This window comes from Symsagittifera roscoffensis, chromosome 5, assembly GCF_963678635.1.
Source record: "Symsagittifera roscoffensis chromosome 5, txSymRosc1.1, whole genome shotgun sequence".
In the NCBI taxonomy this organism is placed as follows: domain Eukaryota; kingdom Metazoa; phylum Xenacoelomorpha; order Acoela; family Convolutidae; genus Symsagittifera; species Symsagittifera roscoffensis.
This window is the reverse complement of record NC_087066.1, coordinates 61,375,273-61,391,306: the sequence shown is the minus strand read 5'-3', so window position 1 is coordinate 61,391,306 and position 16,034 is coordinate 61,375,273. Positions and strand designations below refer to the sequence as shown.

The following is a 16,034-nucleotide window of genomic DNA, read 5'->3' as shown; positions in this document are numbered from 1 at the left end:
TCAAAAAACTGATTGAAAAATTCTTGACTAACTTTTCCTCATATATGGAATTTCTATGAATAGCGTTCTTCCCTTACTGAAGTGTATTCAAAAAAATCTTGACAATTGTATGACTAGCATTTTTGGTGTATGGATCACCCTGGGACTTAATTATCAAAACCTCATTTTTCAGATAATGTGAAGAGGACGCAGACTAAGGAAGATTTCAATTAGAACTCAGTTAAATGACCAAAACCTATTATCCAGGCCAGAGGCGTTTTTTTTTGGGGTAGGGTTGACTTTTTTTCTCAAAAAATTTGCCTCCTGTCCTATTGTAAAAGGGCGGAAAACATTTTTTGGTTTTTTTTCAATCCGTTTAAAACGAATTCTCACTAAAATCAATTTTTGTCAACCAATTTATCCAACTCGGAGTTTAACTTGTCCGCGACTATAGAAACCTATCCAGCCTATGGATTTTCGGTCGCGGAATTCACATAGGCGCCACCGACAAAGCCAAAATATTAGTCGCGGTTGTCGACCCGGATGGTATCAAACTTTTCACACGTTTGACGGATTGACGAAATTTCAAACGAACAAGAAAAGGTAAACTAAGGCCCCAACTAATCTTGTTATTTTTTTAGAATATCAAGTAACTTTGCTTCACCTTTAAAACATAAAGCGCACGAATTATTACGAGTTCAGAACACCCCTTTTTGATGCTTAGAAGAGAGGCCAAACACTTTGCAAAAAAATGAAATCACGCTTTGACTTGTAAAGTAATGAACAATTCAGTAGCAATAAGGATGTTTCAAAGGAGAGCCAGGAAAATTAGTTGAATAATTAGATAGCAACAAATTCACGTGGAAACTCTGTAAATCCGACCATTTTTAGCATTTATTCTCAACCGTTACTACCTTTGGAAAACATTGATGTCTGGCAGCCATATCTTTGACTTGTCCGCCCGGATTCTTGTCACGTTTCCAAACTCGGCTGGATTCCAGCGTAGGAATTCATCAGTCCAGCTCTTCATAAACACATTTACTAAAATCTTTTCATTCTTACATTGGTTCATTGGTAGTCGTAAGTTTCAGCCTCCAACCCTTTAATAAGTAAGGTTGGGAACAGATTCTTTTTGAGCCCAAAACAAAATCGAGCCTATGAAAAAGCTTACAGTGCGAGTTTAAGTGCTTTAAAATTGAATTCACTCGGACTATGTCAAGTCCATCAACAGAATTAAGAAGGGGGTTTGTATAAATCCTGTACCAGTGAAGCTATTCAGCAAAAATCATGAAGCCTCATCTGATAATTGAAGGCAGTGAAAATATGGTCAGTTTAAATTCGACTTACCAGCTCGCACGAGTAGATAGCTGTGAGCGCTTGCTGGATGATATTCTAAACACACTCAGAGCACTGATTTCCTTGATGCCGAAAGCCTCATTTCGAAGAAAGCAAGTAAACAATTATAATGTCAACAAGACTGCTCGTATCAGGGCGAAGCCCTGAATGTTCCGACTGCCTTTTAAGTTTTATGGAGCAGTAATAACATAAAAAAATTAAATGTAATAAAAAAAATGAAATAATTTTCTTCTAAAATTTGAATTTTTTTAAATCATCCCCCCACACGTCATAATAAGTACTAAGTGATAGATTTTGCTCCTATTAACAAATCAATTATGGCATATAAGCTTCCTTGAACCAGTTTGGAACGATTTCTAAGACGGATTAAATCTCGCTTACGCGTTAATAGCGCGAAATATATCGCGCGTTAATTGTCCCAAATTGGCCAAAATGGCAATCTTTAAAAACGTATAACTAAACGAAAAATCACAGGTGAAAAATCTTTTCAAATTTAAGCCCAGGACAACAATATCTTTCGAATGATATTAAAAAATTGTCAAAAATGGCTAGTTAAAAAGTCGAAATTTGTCTGAAGAAAAAAAAACCCACCCCGAGCACAAATATTCCGTTACTTTCGTATCAAAAGTCGGAACAACAACCGAACTGATCTAATTGCCGTGCCCTTTAGTTTGTGTCAAGTATCTTTGTAGAATCAATTCCGAACTATTTCCGAAAATTATAAAATTGGTGAAGCCTTTTTCAATTATTTCGGGAACTGTTTCTCCTAATCCATTCAGAATTTTGAGTCACAACTGAACTTACTTGCTCGCATCAGGGCGACGCTTCGAATTTTCTGGCTTTCTTTTAATGCGCATGATTAAAAGTTTGGCTTAAAAATGACTCAAACTTTTCAGAAAAAACGCTGAAAAAAAAATAAACGTTCATTTTGTTGATACTTATCCTTCTACTCAAGCCTACTTGAAAAGAGAAAGCAACCTTTCTACGGTGAAACAGATTTATGAAACCGTTTACACAATGGATGACAAAATTTAGAAACGCTTTCTGTTTAGAAATATTATTGTTCCGACTTTCGATACGAAGGTAACGGAATATTTGTGCTCGGGGTGGGTTATTTTTCTTCAGACAAATTTCGACTCTTAACTAGCCATTTTTATATCATTCAAAAGGTATTGTTGTCCTAAGCTCAAATTTGAAAAGATATTTTACCTGTGATTACTTTTCGTCAAGTTATTGGGGTTTAAAGATTGCCATTTCGGCCATTTTGGCCAATTTGGGACAATTAACGTGCGATATGTTTCGCGCTATTAATGCGTAAGCGGAGAGTTAATCCGTCTTAGAAATCGTTCCAAATTGGTTGAAAAAAGCTTGTTTGCCATAACTGATTCGTTACAAGGAGCGCAATTTATCCTTTTGTACTTTATACGGCGTGTGGGGGGATGGTTTTCAGAAAAAAATTTCAAATTTTAGAAGAAAAAAAATTCATTTTGTTTTATTACCTTTAACTTTTTGATGTTATTACTGCTTCATTAACCTTAAAAGGCAGTCAGAACATTCAAGGCTTCGCCCTGATACGAGCAGTCGCGTTAAATATTTGGAGTTAAATCAGAGTTGTTGTAATTGTCCCGGGTTTCACGATTTTACCTTAGTGTTAGCTAATATTAGCTAACCCAGACAGCAGAACTTCTCCGATCTGCTCGAATATGCATAAAAGCTTAACTGCCAAAAAATTTTATGGTTCCCATTGTATTTTCGAAGTCATAATCAAGTAAAACTCAAGTCTTTTTACAACATTGGCTCATTAAAATTAAACTTTTTTTCTTTCTTTCTAGAATGATTTTCTCAAAAAAACTGCTCACATGTTTTGGCTTTCGTTGAGCATGCAGCGTGTCTGAAATAGCTATTTGTAGTTAAAAAATTAGTGCTTACTGTTGTTTTGAAAACTTCACCTCAAACGTAGCAAACAGTACAATATGGCAAAACTTGTGTCTACCAAAGTATTATTATTAGTTAATTAGATTGCCTCTATTTTGTTTCAAATTTTTCGCCAAAGAGAAAGCAGACATAGAAGAAAAACATTTCGTTTTCAGCTCAAGAAATGATTTTGTTTTTCAAGTGGCATAAATATATCTACCCACATTTTGATAAAAAGTCACAAATGGCCTGAAAAAAAGCACAGAGGTTTTCTTGAAAAGTTGGAACGACATATGCTTGAGTTTTTTTCACAGGCACCAATATAGTGCAGTGCCGCAGATAAAAGCGTGCCGTTATTAAGCCACTATTTTTTGAAACTTTTCGTCTTGTTACTGTTAGTTTTCCATTTTACTTTTCAGCTCATCAATTAGTTTAGGAATTTTTGAGTTGTTTTTTGAATTAGTTGTTTTTTGATGAAAATTTTTATCTCACTATGCTTTCTTTGGCTAAAATTTGTTCAGTAATAATTATATTTCTTCTAGTATTCACTGGCAGAAAAATTTGAAAAGAACTCTGAAATATTTTTTTCAGCCTTAGTATTTGAATTAGACGTCAATATTTCACAATCGCGCTAAAATCAGTTTTTTATATTGTTTCAGGTACAAACTTCAAGTTTTATAGATGTTGTACGTAGCTTGCAAGATAGCCAGTTACATTCTAAACTTTCCAAGATAGGTCATTTCTGCAAGAATTTTACAAGATACTACAAGATAGCTCCTCTTCTTCAATTAGGGAATAAACTTTTTAGACATTTTAGCACGCATTTTTATACCAATGTGCTGCCGTACTGAGAACAATCATTAAGGACGATCTGACCTCCTTTTTTATATCTGAATTTTATATCTATTATTGAAATCAGATTTCAAAAAGGGCGCTATTCTCATGCGCGAAGGACCAAATGAGCGAAAAAATTCATGAGCGAATGACCGAAAACAAAGTTAGCCGAAAATCAATATTTGAAAAGAAGCAATTGTCATTCAGTTAAAATGAATTAAATGAAGCAATGGTTTGCTTCTTTTATAACGAAACGGCCCTTGAAATATATTTCTGCCGTTTTCATGTTCGGCCAATATCAATATTCAGTACCTGAGAATGTTTACTAAATGTTTTTACTTTCTTTCCAAATTTTAGATTTTTATTTTCGCGCATTCGGCCCTTCGCGTATGAAGGATTGAACCTTAAAAAAGCTTTTCAATGCTATGCTTTTTCAGATCTGAAAATAACTATTTTAGATCTAAATTTCAAATCTAAAGTTTGTTTCATGGTTAGTTCAGATCTGAAAAAATATATTTCAAATCTATATTTAAAATCTGAATTTTTAATTTTCAAAAGTCTTCAGAAAATTCTGTTTTCTGACTATTTCTGGTCTCAGTTTTGCTCCTCTTTGCTCTTCTTTGCTCTATTTTCATCAAAAATTTAGTTCAACACGTGCAATTCAAATTGAAATTAAGACTTCAACTAAAACATTATTTGACAATTTTTGTAAAATTTGACAATTAATGTAATTGATGGCTTCTATCTCAGAAAAACAAATTTTTAATCATCATAATGATTATTATTTTTTAATAAAAAGATTGAAAAAAAAAACTGATAATTATAATACCAACCATCAAAAATAACAAAAATATCGTAGAAATCAAGTTCATTATATTTCTAATAATCAAAATAATCAAAATAACAAAAAACCACAACAAAGATATACAAAAACATCATAAGAAATTTTAGTAATAATAATCATAATCATATCCAGGGGCGGATCTAGGATTTTCTCGAGGGGAGGGGCGGATTTTCAGAAAAAAAAATTTTTAGGTCGACCAAATTGATTTTCTGAGTTCTCCCAAAGTACTAAAAAAAACCTGTTTTGGCCGAAATTTCTGAACAGTAACCAAGGGTCCGTAACCAAAATTGGATATCTCAAAATAGTACAAAGGGTGGACCTTTTGGGTCGGCAGGGAGTCGAAGCCCTGAGGAAAGGGGGCATCGCCCCTCAATCCGCCACTGATCATATTAAATTATTCATAATCATAATAATCAAGATAATCATCATAATCATAAGTATAATGAAAATCATAAATATCAATAATGATAATAAAAACCATAAAATGTTAATATTCATAATCATAATCAAATCAATTATCATAATACATTACGAGGCGAAACTGTGCCTTAGATAGGCGCACTTTTTTTGTGTGAGAAGGGACACGTCTTTAAAAAGAGAAAATCTGCTTAATTTTGGGAATTGTCATCGGATAAAATTCATACCCAATAGTTTTCTTCAAGTTGTGTTAAATGTACTCAATTGCTGAAAATATTGTTTAATTCGGTATAAAAACGCAATAAATAACTCAACGGGTAAATTTCTCAAAACAGAAAATTTCAAAAAGAGAATCATCTTTTAATTGGAATGAGGGATATAAATAAAGAATTGAACAGTTAAGCGCGTATACGAATTTTGTACCTTGTAATTATCCCCGGCCCCTATGGTAATAGGGGGGAAATAGTTAACAAGATACGAAATGAGAGAATAAATTTTTTAGACTAGTGTTTAGTTTGGGCAAGCATTAGGTGACTTAAATATTATTATTTCCCGTATTATGCGCTGTTGATACAAAATTTAACTTGTTAAAAAGGTAATTCTGTTCTTGGCTAGTTGGACTACTACCTAGCAGACAAAATTTTTGACCTTGCGGTGATTTTTAACTAATCCTTTAACTTCCTAACCACGTTAAATGATTTCTAATTTTAACGAATTTCAACCTTCAACTAATTCAAAAAGTGAAAGATATTCATTATTACTAACCAGATCCATGATTTGGTTGAGTGACAATCTGACGTTGACCGTCACAACCTGTGACTTGTTTTTCACTGGCCTCTCTGTGTTGATGTAGTCTTCAAAAAGAACATCGCTTACCTGCTTTTCCGGACCTAAATATATAAATGAAAAACAAGGATAGCCAGAGTATGATATAGTATGTTCACAAAGGGTGATAGAATGTTCCAGAATGTTCTTAAGTAGATTAGAATGTTGCGACCAGGGGCGGATCTAGGATTTTCTCGAGGGGGGGGGGGGGGGAGGGGGTTTGGATTTTCAATTATTTTTGAAATTTTTGTCGACTTTTTTATAAGGTTTTTTTAGTTTCGCTCTAGCATTAATTTTGTTTCGGAGCCTACTTGACGTTTTCCAAATGATTGACGGCTTGTATGTGGAACATTTGTTTATTTTTACGTTTTGGTTAATAACTTGGTTTTGAAGGTTTTTAGATTTATTAATTTGAAAACATATCTCAACAATCGAGCACTTGAGTTTGCAGATAGCTAATTTTACTTGAAGAGAAAAAACAACAATAAACGATCTTCGTCGAAAAGACATTTTGACATTCTTATCTGCCAGCTTTAAATTTAGACCACATTATGTGCTGCCCGGGTCGAGGTGCTCACTACATGTTTCGGCTTTGCAAGTCGAACACATTTCAGTACTCAACCAAAAAAGAAGAGTCGAGACAAGGCTTTGGGTCGAACACATAATCGAAACATACCTCAACGGTCGAAACATAAAGTGAGCACCTCGACCATGGTGATTTTCAGTAAGACTTGATAATTTCAGCGATTGTTGATTTTGTTTCACTTTAATCGTTAAAATTGTAAGTCTTGTTCAACTATAGATTCGAGAGTACAGAAAACTTTTGGATTTTTAGAAAATATTTCATCTGACTTTTGTAAGATTTTGACAAAAAAAAATTGCCCGAATTGCCATATATTGCAAGACTTTGACCGAAACATGCCAATCTTGTAAAGTTCTGCCAGAAAAATGTGTATCTTGTAAGATTCCTGCAAAAAATGTTTGTCTTGCAAGACTCCTACAAAAAATGTTTGTCTTGTACCATCTGCAAGAATCTTACAAGATTCTGGCGGATTTATGCATAAACTTACAAGTTCCTGCTATGAAACTTACAATAAATTACAAAATACTCGGGTTTGACATGGGAAGAGATGAAGGCGAGCAAACAGAGGAGATAAAAACGCACAGAGGGAAATTATGGAGCTATAAAAAGTTGATGAGCAGACGGGAAACAGCTCAGAGTTCATGCGTCGAGTAGACCCGGGTTGACCAAAACTTCTTATCATACAATTTCCATATATGAGAAATTTCTTGTCATACAATTCCATACGTACAGAAAATTGTATGAAAACTCTATGATAAGCATTTTTCCATATATGAAAATTGTATGATAGATGTTTTCCCATAAACAAAAAATCTTGAATTTTTCTTTCTAAATTTAGTTTCTGAAAAATTTTCGGTTGTAGTTGCATCCAAACACAAGTGACAAAGACCTTGGTTACTCAAAACACCAAAGGTTGGACGGTCTTGCATTTACAATGCATAGAAAACGACCTGAATTTGGCTGTCTTTCACAATTGATATAACAAAAGTAACAAACTTTTATTTTTTGGCAAAATTTTTTAATGATGATTATATTAAATTTTTGAATTTTCAAATTATCAGACATTGATCAAGGCGTTTATTAACACCCCATACAAAAGAAAGAGGAATTTTCAGCGTTTTTGAAAAAAAAATTAAGTGAAAAGAAAAAATTAAGCCAATTTTATCGTACCCAGGACTACGTTATGCACACAAAATATTAAATTTTGCATGCAAAATTTTTTTTTTTCGAAAAATGTTTGTTTGCGTACGAAAATCGATTTGCGGTTGAAAAAAAAAAACAAAAAAATTTTTGGGCTTAATTTTCAAAACTACTTGAAAAATTTTTTGTGTCGCCACCAAAAAAATGCCAGTCATACAATTTCCATATATGGGAATTGTATGATAAGCATTTTTTTCAAAAAACGAAAACCTCAGTTTTTATCACCAGATTGTTTTATTAGAATCAAACAGCCACAGAAATGAGTTAATACCAGTTTTCAACCATTTTTAGAAATTGTATGAAAATTGTATGACAAGCATTTTCCCACACACTTGATGTATGGAATTGTATGATAAGCATTTTCGGTATATGGAGGTCAACCCGGGGAGATCATGACGAGACCTCGATACTGAAAGAAGAACTCAACAATGTCACGAAGTGTTTGACAGCTGCCCAATCTTCTGTAATCACATTACATACACACCATACAGACCACACTGACAGTGGGGAAAGCAACTAAGCAAAGTTTTAGTCCCAAAAACAAACGAAGTTGATAATTGCTTCCCGGGTCGAGGTTTGTGATTTATGTTTTGACTCGGCCAAAAAATGGTATGTTTTCACGGTCTCATCTCAGGCTCGATATGTTTCGATCGACTCGACCCAAGCTGTGTATGTTTCGACTATGTTCGACCGAGGAAAATATTTCGATCAGGTTCGACCGAGGAAAAACGTTTCGACCAAGTTCGAAGAGGAAAAATATTTCGACCAAGTTCAATCGAGGAAACACGACGTTTCGATTGAGTTCGACCGGGGCGTTTGTTCAGCCGAGAAGAACTTCGACCGAGATTTTTAAAAAAAAAACATTTCGGCTGAGTTCGACCGAGGAAAAACGTTCCGACTGAGTTGGACCCAGTTTTTTACGACCGAGAAGAATTCCATCCGATAAAAAAACAGTTTGACTGTGTTCTACCGAGGGAAAACTTCGCATGTTGCTCAGTAAAATAGTTTATGGTTGCGCAGTCAAAATGTAGATTTGGCGCAATTTTCAATCAATATTTCGAAAACTAGCATGGTAAAGCTGGAATTGTTATATTTTCAGAAAAGTGGAACATGAAAATTGGCGCCAGAGGTTCGGTTGAGTAACCGTTTGATAAAACCGTCCATTAATCTTAATAAAAATTTGGTTTCTGCGAATTGCAGAGGAGCTGCCACTAAGCCTTAATATTACTGTCGAGGATAGTCCTTGTGTATTATCTCATCACATGCCAAACTGTGTTATTTTGTTGAGCGAAGCTCTTTTTTTTTGCGTCTGACATGAAAATTAGCGCCAGAGGTTCGGTTGAGTAACCGTTTGATAAATTTCGTCCTTGTCCATTAACCTTAATAATAATTTGGTTTCTGCGAATTGCAGAGAAGCTGCCACTAAGCCTTAACATTACTGTCGAGGATAGTCCTTGTGTATTATCTCATCACATCCCAAACTGTGTTATTTTGTTGAGCGAAGCTCTTTTTTTGCGTCTGACATGAAAATTGGCGCCATAGGTTCGGTTGAGTAACCGTTTGATAAATTTCGTCCTAGTCCATTAATCTTAATAATAATTTGGTTTCTGCGAATTGCAGAGGAGCTGCCACTAAGCCTTAACATTACTGTCGAGGATAGTCCTTGTGTATTATCTCATCACATCCCAAACTGTGTTATTTTGTTGAGCGAAGCTTTTTTTTGCGTCTGACATGAAAATTGGCGCCAGAGGTTCGGTTGAGTAACCGTTTGATAAATTTCGTCCTAGTCCATTAATCTTAATAATAATTTGGTTTCTGCGAATTGCAGAGGAGCTGCCACTAAGCCTTAACATTACTGTGGAGGATAGTCCTTGTGTATTATCTCATCACATCCCAAACTGTGTTATTTTGTTGAGCGAAGCTCTTTTTTTTGCGTCTGACATGAAAATTGGCGCCAGAGGTTCGGTTGAGTAACCGTTTGATAAATTTCGTCCTAGTCCATTAATCTTAATAATAATTTGGTTTCTGCGAATTGCAGAGGAGCTGCCACTAAGCCTTAACATTACTGTGGAGGATAGTCCTTGTGTATTATCTCATCACATCCCAAACTGTGTTATTTTGTTGAGCGAAGCTCTTTTTTTTGCGTCTGACATGAAAATTGGCGCCAGAGGTTCGGTTGAGTAACCGTTTGATAAATTTCGTCCTAGTCCATTAATCTTAATAATAATTTGGTTTCTGCGAATTGCAGAGGAGCTGCCACTAAGCCTTAACATTACTGTGGAGGATAGTCCTTGTGTATTATCTCATCACAACCCAAACTGTGTTATTTTGTTGAGTGAAGCTCTTTTTTTGCGTCTAACATGAAAATTGGCGCCAGAGGTTCGGTTGAGTAACCGTTTGATAAATTTCGTCCTAGTCCAGTAATCTTAATAATAATTTGGTTTCTGCGAATTGCAGAGGAGCTGCCACTAAGCCTTAACATTACTGTCGAGGATAGTCCTTGTGTATTATCTCATCACATCCCAAACTGTGTTATTTTGTTGAGCGAAGCTCTTTTTTTGCGTCTGACATGAAAATTGGCGCCATAGGTTCGGTTGAGTAACCGTTTGATAAATTTCGTCCTAGTCCATTAATCTTAATAATAATTTGGTTTCTGCGAATTGCAGAGGAGCTGCCACTAAGCCTTAACATTACTGTCGAGGATAGTCCTTGTGTATTATCTCATCACATCCCAAACTGTGTTATTTTGTTGAGCGAAGCTCTTTTTTTTGCGTCTGACATGAAAATTGGCGCCAGAGGTTCGGTTGAGTAACCGTTTGATAAATTTCGTCCTAGTCCATTAATCTTAATAATAATTTGGTTTCTGCGAATTGCAGAGGAGCTGCCACTAAGCCTTAATATTACTGTCGAGGATAGTCCTTGTGTATTATCTCATCACAACCCAAACTGTGTTATTTTGTTGAGTGAAGCTCTTTTTTTGCGTCTAACATGAAAATTGGCGCCAGAGGTTCGGTTGAGTAACCGTTTGATAAATTTCGTCCTAGTCCAATAATCTTAATAATAATTTGGTTTCTGCGAATTACAGAGGAGCTGCCACTAAGCCTTAACATTACTGTCGAGGATAGTCCTTGTGTATTATCTCATCACATCCCAAACTGTGTTATTTTGTTGAGCGAAGCTCTTTTTTTTTGCGTCTGACATGAAAATTGGCGCCAGAGGTTCGGTTGAGTAACCGTTTGATAAATTTCGTCCTAGTCCATTAATCTTAATAATAATTTGGTTTCTGCGAATTGCAGAGGAGCTGCCACTAAGCCTTAACATTACTGTGGAGGATAGTCCTTGTGTATTATCTCATCACAACCCAAACTGTGTTATTTTGTTGAGTGAAGCTCTTTTTTTGCGTCTAACATGAAAATTGGCGCCAGAGGTTCGGTTGAGTAACCGTTTGATAAATTTCGTCCTAGTCCAGTAATCTTAATAATAATTTGGTTTCTGCGAATTGCAGAGGAGCTGCCACTAAGCCCTAACATTACTGTGGAGGATAGTCCTTGTGTATTATCTCATCACATCCCAAACTGTGTTATTTTGTTGAGCGAAGCTCTTTTTTTTGCGTCTGACATGAAAATTGGCGCCAGAGGTTCGGTTGAGTAACCGTTTGATAAATTTCGTCCTAGTCCATTAATCTTAATAATAATTTGGTTTCTGCGAATTGCAGAGGAGCTGCCACTAAGCCTTAACATTACTGTGGAGGATAGTCCTTGTGTATTATCTCATCACAACCCAAACTGTGTTATTTTGTTGAGTGAAGCTCTTTTTTTGTGTCTAACATGAAAATTGGCGCCAGAGGTTCGGTTGAGTAACCGTTTGATAAATTTCGTCCTAGTCCAGTAATCTTAATAATAATTTGGTTTCTGCGAATTGCAGAGGAGCTGCCACTAAGCCCTAACATTACTGTGGAGGATAGTCCTTGTGTATTATCTCATCACATCCCAAACTGTGTTATTTTGTTGAGCGAAGCTCTTTTTTTTGCGTCTGACATGAAAATTAGCGCCAGAGGTTCGGTTGAGTAACCGTTTGATAAATTTCGTCCTTGTCCATTAATCTTAATAATAATTTGGTTTCTGCGAATTGCAGAGGAGCTGCCACTAAGCCTTAACATTACTGTCGAGGATAGTCCTTGTGTATTATCTCATCACATCCCAAACTGTGTTATTTTGTTGAGCGAAGCTCTTTTTTTGCGTCTGACATGAAAATTGGCGCCATAGGTTCGGTTGAGTAACCGTTTGATAAATTTCGTCCTAGTCCATTAATCTTAATAATAATTTGGTTTCTGCGAATTGCAGAGGAGCTGCCACTAAGCCTTAACATTACTGTCGAGGATAGTCCTTGTGTATTATCTCATCACATCCCAAACTGTGTTATTTTGTTGAGCGAAGCTCTTTTTTTTGCGTCTGACATGAAAATTGGCGCCAGAGGTTCGGTTGAGTAACCGTTTGATAAATTTCGTCCTAGTCCATTAATCTAAATAATAATTTGGTTTCTGCGAATTGCAGATGAGCTGCCACTAAGCCCTAACATTACTGTGGAGGATAGTCCTTGTGTATTATCTCATCACATCCCAAACTGTGTTATATTGTTGAGCGAAGCTCTTTTTTTGCGTCTGACATGAAAATTAGCGCCAGAGGTTCGGTTGAGTAACCGTTTGATAAATTTCGTCCTTGTCCATTAATCTTTATAATAATTTGGTTTCTGCGAATTGCAGAGGAGCTGCCACTAAGCCTTAACATTACTGTCGAGGATAGTCCTTGTGTATTATCTCATCACATCCCAAACTGTGTTATTTTGTTGAGCGAAGCTCTTTTTTTGCGTCTGACATGAAAATTGGCGCCATAGGTTCGGTTGAGTAACCGTTTGATAAATTTCGTCCTAGTCCATTAATCTTAATAATAATTTGGTTTCTGCGAATTGCAGAGGAGCTGCCACTAAGCCTTAACATTACTGTCGAGGATAGTCCTTGTGTATTATCTCATCACAACCCAAACTGTGTTATTTTGTTGAGCGAAGCTCTTTTTTTTGCGTCTGACATAAAAATTGGCGCCAGAGGTTCGGTTGAGTAACCGTTTGATAAATTTCGTCCTAGTCCAATAATCTTAATAATAATTTGGTTTCTGCGAATTACAGAGGAGCTGCCACTAAGCCTTAACATTACTGTCGAGGATAGTCCTTGTGTATTATCTCATCACATCCCAAACTGTGTTATTTTGTTGAGCGAAGCTCTTTTTTTTTGCGTCTGACATGAAAATTGGCGCCAGAGGTTCGGTTGAGTAACCGTTTGATAAATTTCGTCCTAGTCCATTAATCTTAATAATAATTTGGTGTCTGCGAATTGCAGAGGAGCTGCCACTAAGCCTTAACATTACTGTCGAGGATAGTCCTTGTGTATTATCTCATCACATCCCAAACTGTGTTATTTTGCTGAGCGAAGCTCTTTTTTTGCGTCTAGAACTTTCACGTGGTACTACTATTGCAGCCGAAATCAGTCGGGCTGTGGTAAACCTGAAGCTACAGGTCAAATGAGAGCTCGTCCTCACTCACTATCATTGCCATGGCATGGGATCGATTACAAGATCTGATGATTTCAAAGTAAACGCCTTACCACTATGCTAATTTCATCTAATCATGAGTGCAGCAGAATCAGATATATAACTTTGCACGCAAATGGAAGCAGGAAAAGAAACTGAAGCGACAATGAAGGTGATATGTGCCTGATCATCCCTTACAAGGAGCATGATGTAGCTACCCGGGCTGACCCCATACAACAAATCGCTTAACATGCAATTCCGTACAAAAAAAACTCGTCATATAATTCCATGAATGGTTCTCTGGAACAATGCTTATCATACGAAATCCGTTTATGAAAAATGTATCATACAATTTTATTCCATGCAGAAACTTCAAATCTGAAAAAAAATTTCGGTCTAATTTTAGTCGCTCAACCACTTTCCTGAACAAAAAAAAACGTTTTCCAATTTTTTTTTGCTTTTAAAATTTTCAGTTTTTGCTTATAACGTTGTCAACGTATAGTCATTATACGTTAAAAATTACGAGTCATGTTGAAGGTTCTTTTTGATGGCAAAATTTGTACTTTTCAGTTTTAGATGATAAGATATAACCGAAATCTATTAAAAAAAGGCCACAGTTTTCAACGTTTGAGTTTTGCGAAATAAAGCCCTCGTAGCCATACACAAAAAGCTACTTTTTTGTCATTTTTCGTTCTAATTTGAGTAATGTTCAATTTTTTGCGTTCAACCGGAAAATAAACGAAGTGGGCCTAAGCGACTGTACGAAACTAATCATGATCAAAATTTGTCATTGCGCTTAATTCCAGCTCTAAGTTTTGTACCAGTTGAAATGGTCAATGCTGCTTTTGACTTGATCATTGAGGAAATCGAAAACGTGTCGGACAAATTTGATCTTGACGACAATATCACTCAAAAACTTGATGAGGTAGCCTCATACTTTCAGCGCACCTACATTAAAGGCGAAACCATCGGAAGGAATTCTCGCGAACCTCTCTTCCCAGTAAACCTTTGGAATCATTCCGAAGAAGCAGCTGCTGGGTTAATAAGGACAACAAATGCTGTAGAAGGCTGGCATCTTGGCGTTGCTAATCTCTTCAAAGGAAAACACCCATCCGTTCACACCTTTCTGGAACAAACAAAACTGGATGCTGCAAATCAGAAGTTTTATATAATGAAAGCAATGGGAGGAAACAGCAACCCCAGTCGAAAGAAGTACAGGGAATTGAACGAGAAAGTGAAAAACATTTGCAAAAATTTTAACGAAGATGCTATTTTAACCTATTTGTATTCTCTCGCGCAATTAAGTCATTCCTAACTCAGTTTATTTTAACAAACTTTGTGAATTTTTCAAAAATTCAATTTAATTTCTAAAAAAAATACACTTTTTGAGGTTCCCGTGGCCGTAGAGGGCTGAAATTTTGGGAGGTAATAGAGGCCAATACCAAAAGAATTTTACCTTCTCCCTCACCCCGCCCCCCAGTACCGCCTTGGCCTGGTACTGGGGGGTCTACCCCTCCTTTTGTGATCAACTAGTCAAACCCTCAGCAATTTTCGAATTTCATTCAAAATTTGACTTCTTGGTGATTTGATCTTTCGAGCTTTTGATTTTCAAACACAGGCATTATCCGCTACGCTATGTCGACTTGATGTGATATGACTTTTGTTTGTTTAAGAAATAGCCGCAACGCATTTCTATAGCAACATTGGATTAATATTTCTGTTCGTTCATGCTTTGAACTCATTTCCATTTTGAACGCGCAAGTTTTACGTTGCTTTGATATTTTGTTCACGTGCGTCAATTATTCTTTGATCATAGTTAATGGTTCTTTGATTTGTTCGGAAATATACTGTTTCGGATTCTTCAAGAGGATGGGGTAAGTTTCAATTGCTTTAATTATAGGGTAGAATGGTATAGGGTAGATTGGTATAGGGTAGATTGGTATGTAGGATAGAATAGTATAGGGTAGATTAGCATAGGGTAGATTGGAATAGGGTAGAATGTCATGGAACCTTTTCCGTCAAACTTTACCAAAGATTGCCACTGATGGATACTCTTTAAACAATCATTACAAATAATTCGTAAATTTGTTTGCTCGTCGGCTCTTGAGAATTTAACACAAGTTAACTTTAATATTTAATCTTATTCCATACAATTATTGCTCTTTTAAAAAACAAACTAGTTTTCGAAGTTTTGTTCATTACACTTCAACGGAGTGTAATAATTTATTTCTTGCACGTGTGTCGCTATGGTAGTTTTTGGATACTTCTTCTAACTATGCGGTTAATACTTAGTGTTTTTCTTTAATAATTTCAGTTCAGATTCCATCTAGGAAACATGGATATCGCAGCATGTTTTTTGGCCAGCTGTGTTGTATCTTTTGATGTCATTGAAGCTGCTGATTTTCAGTTTAGATATATGGCCGGATACGGCAGACAGACGATGAAAACATCACTACCATTCATAAAATCAGACAATTTTAAGAAGAATTCGCTAACCTAC

General features: G+C 35.9%; 2 protein-coding genes across 4 annotated transcripts in view; both read right to left on the bottom strand.

The window, feature by feature from the left end:
* Window positions 1–16,034, bottom strand: part of LOC134846929 (uncharacterized) — a 167,821-nt gene that overhangs the window by 78,750 nt on the left and 73,037 nt on the right. The gene's annotated exons all lie outside the window — the stretch shown is intronic.
* Window positions 1–16,034, bottom strand: part of LOC134846816 (neuronal acetylcholine receptor subunit alpha-9-like) — a gene marked incomplete in the record, with an annotated part of 37,060 nt that overhangs the window by 13,339 nt on the left and 7,687 nt on the right. Inside the window, 3 exon segments of the mRNA XM_063864211.1 lie at window positions 894–1,003; window positions 1,327–1,371; window positions 6,110–6,234. Of these exon segments, the coding sequence (XP_063720281.1) occupies window positions 894–1,003; window positions 1,327–1,371; window positions 6,110–6,234 (280 nt within the window).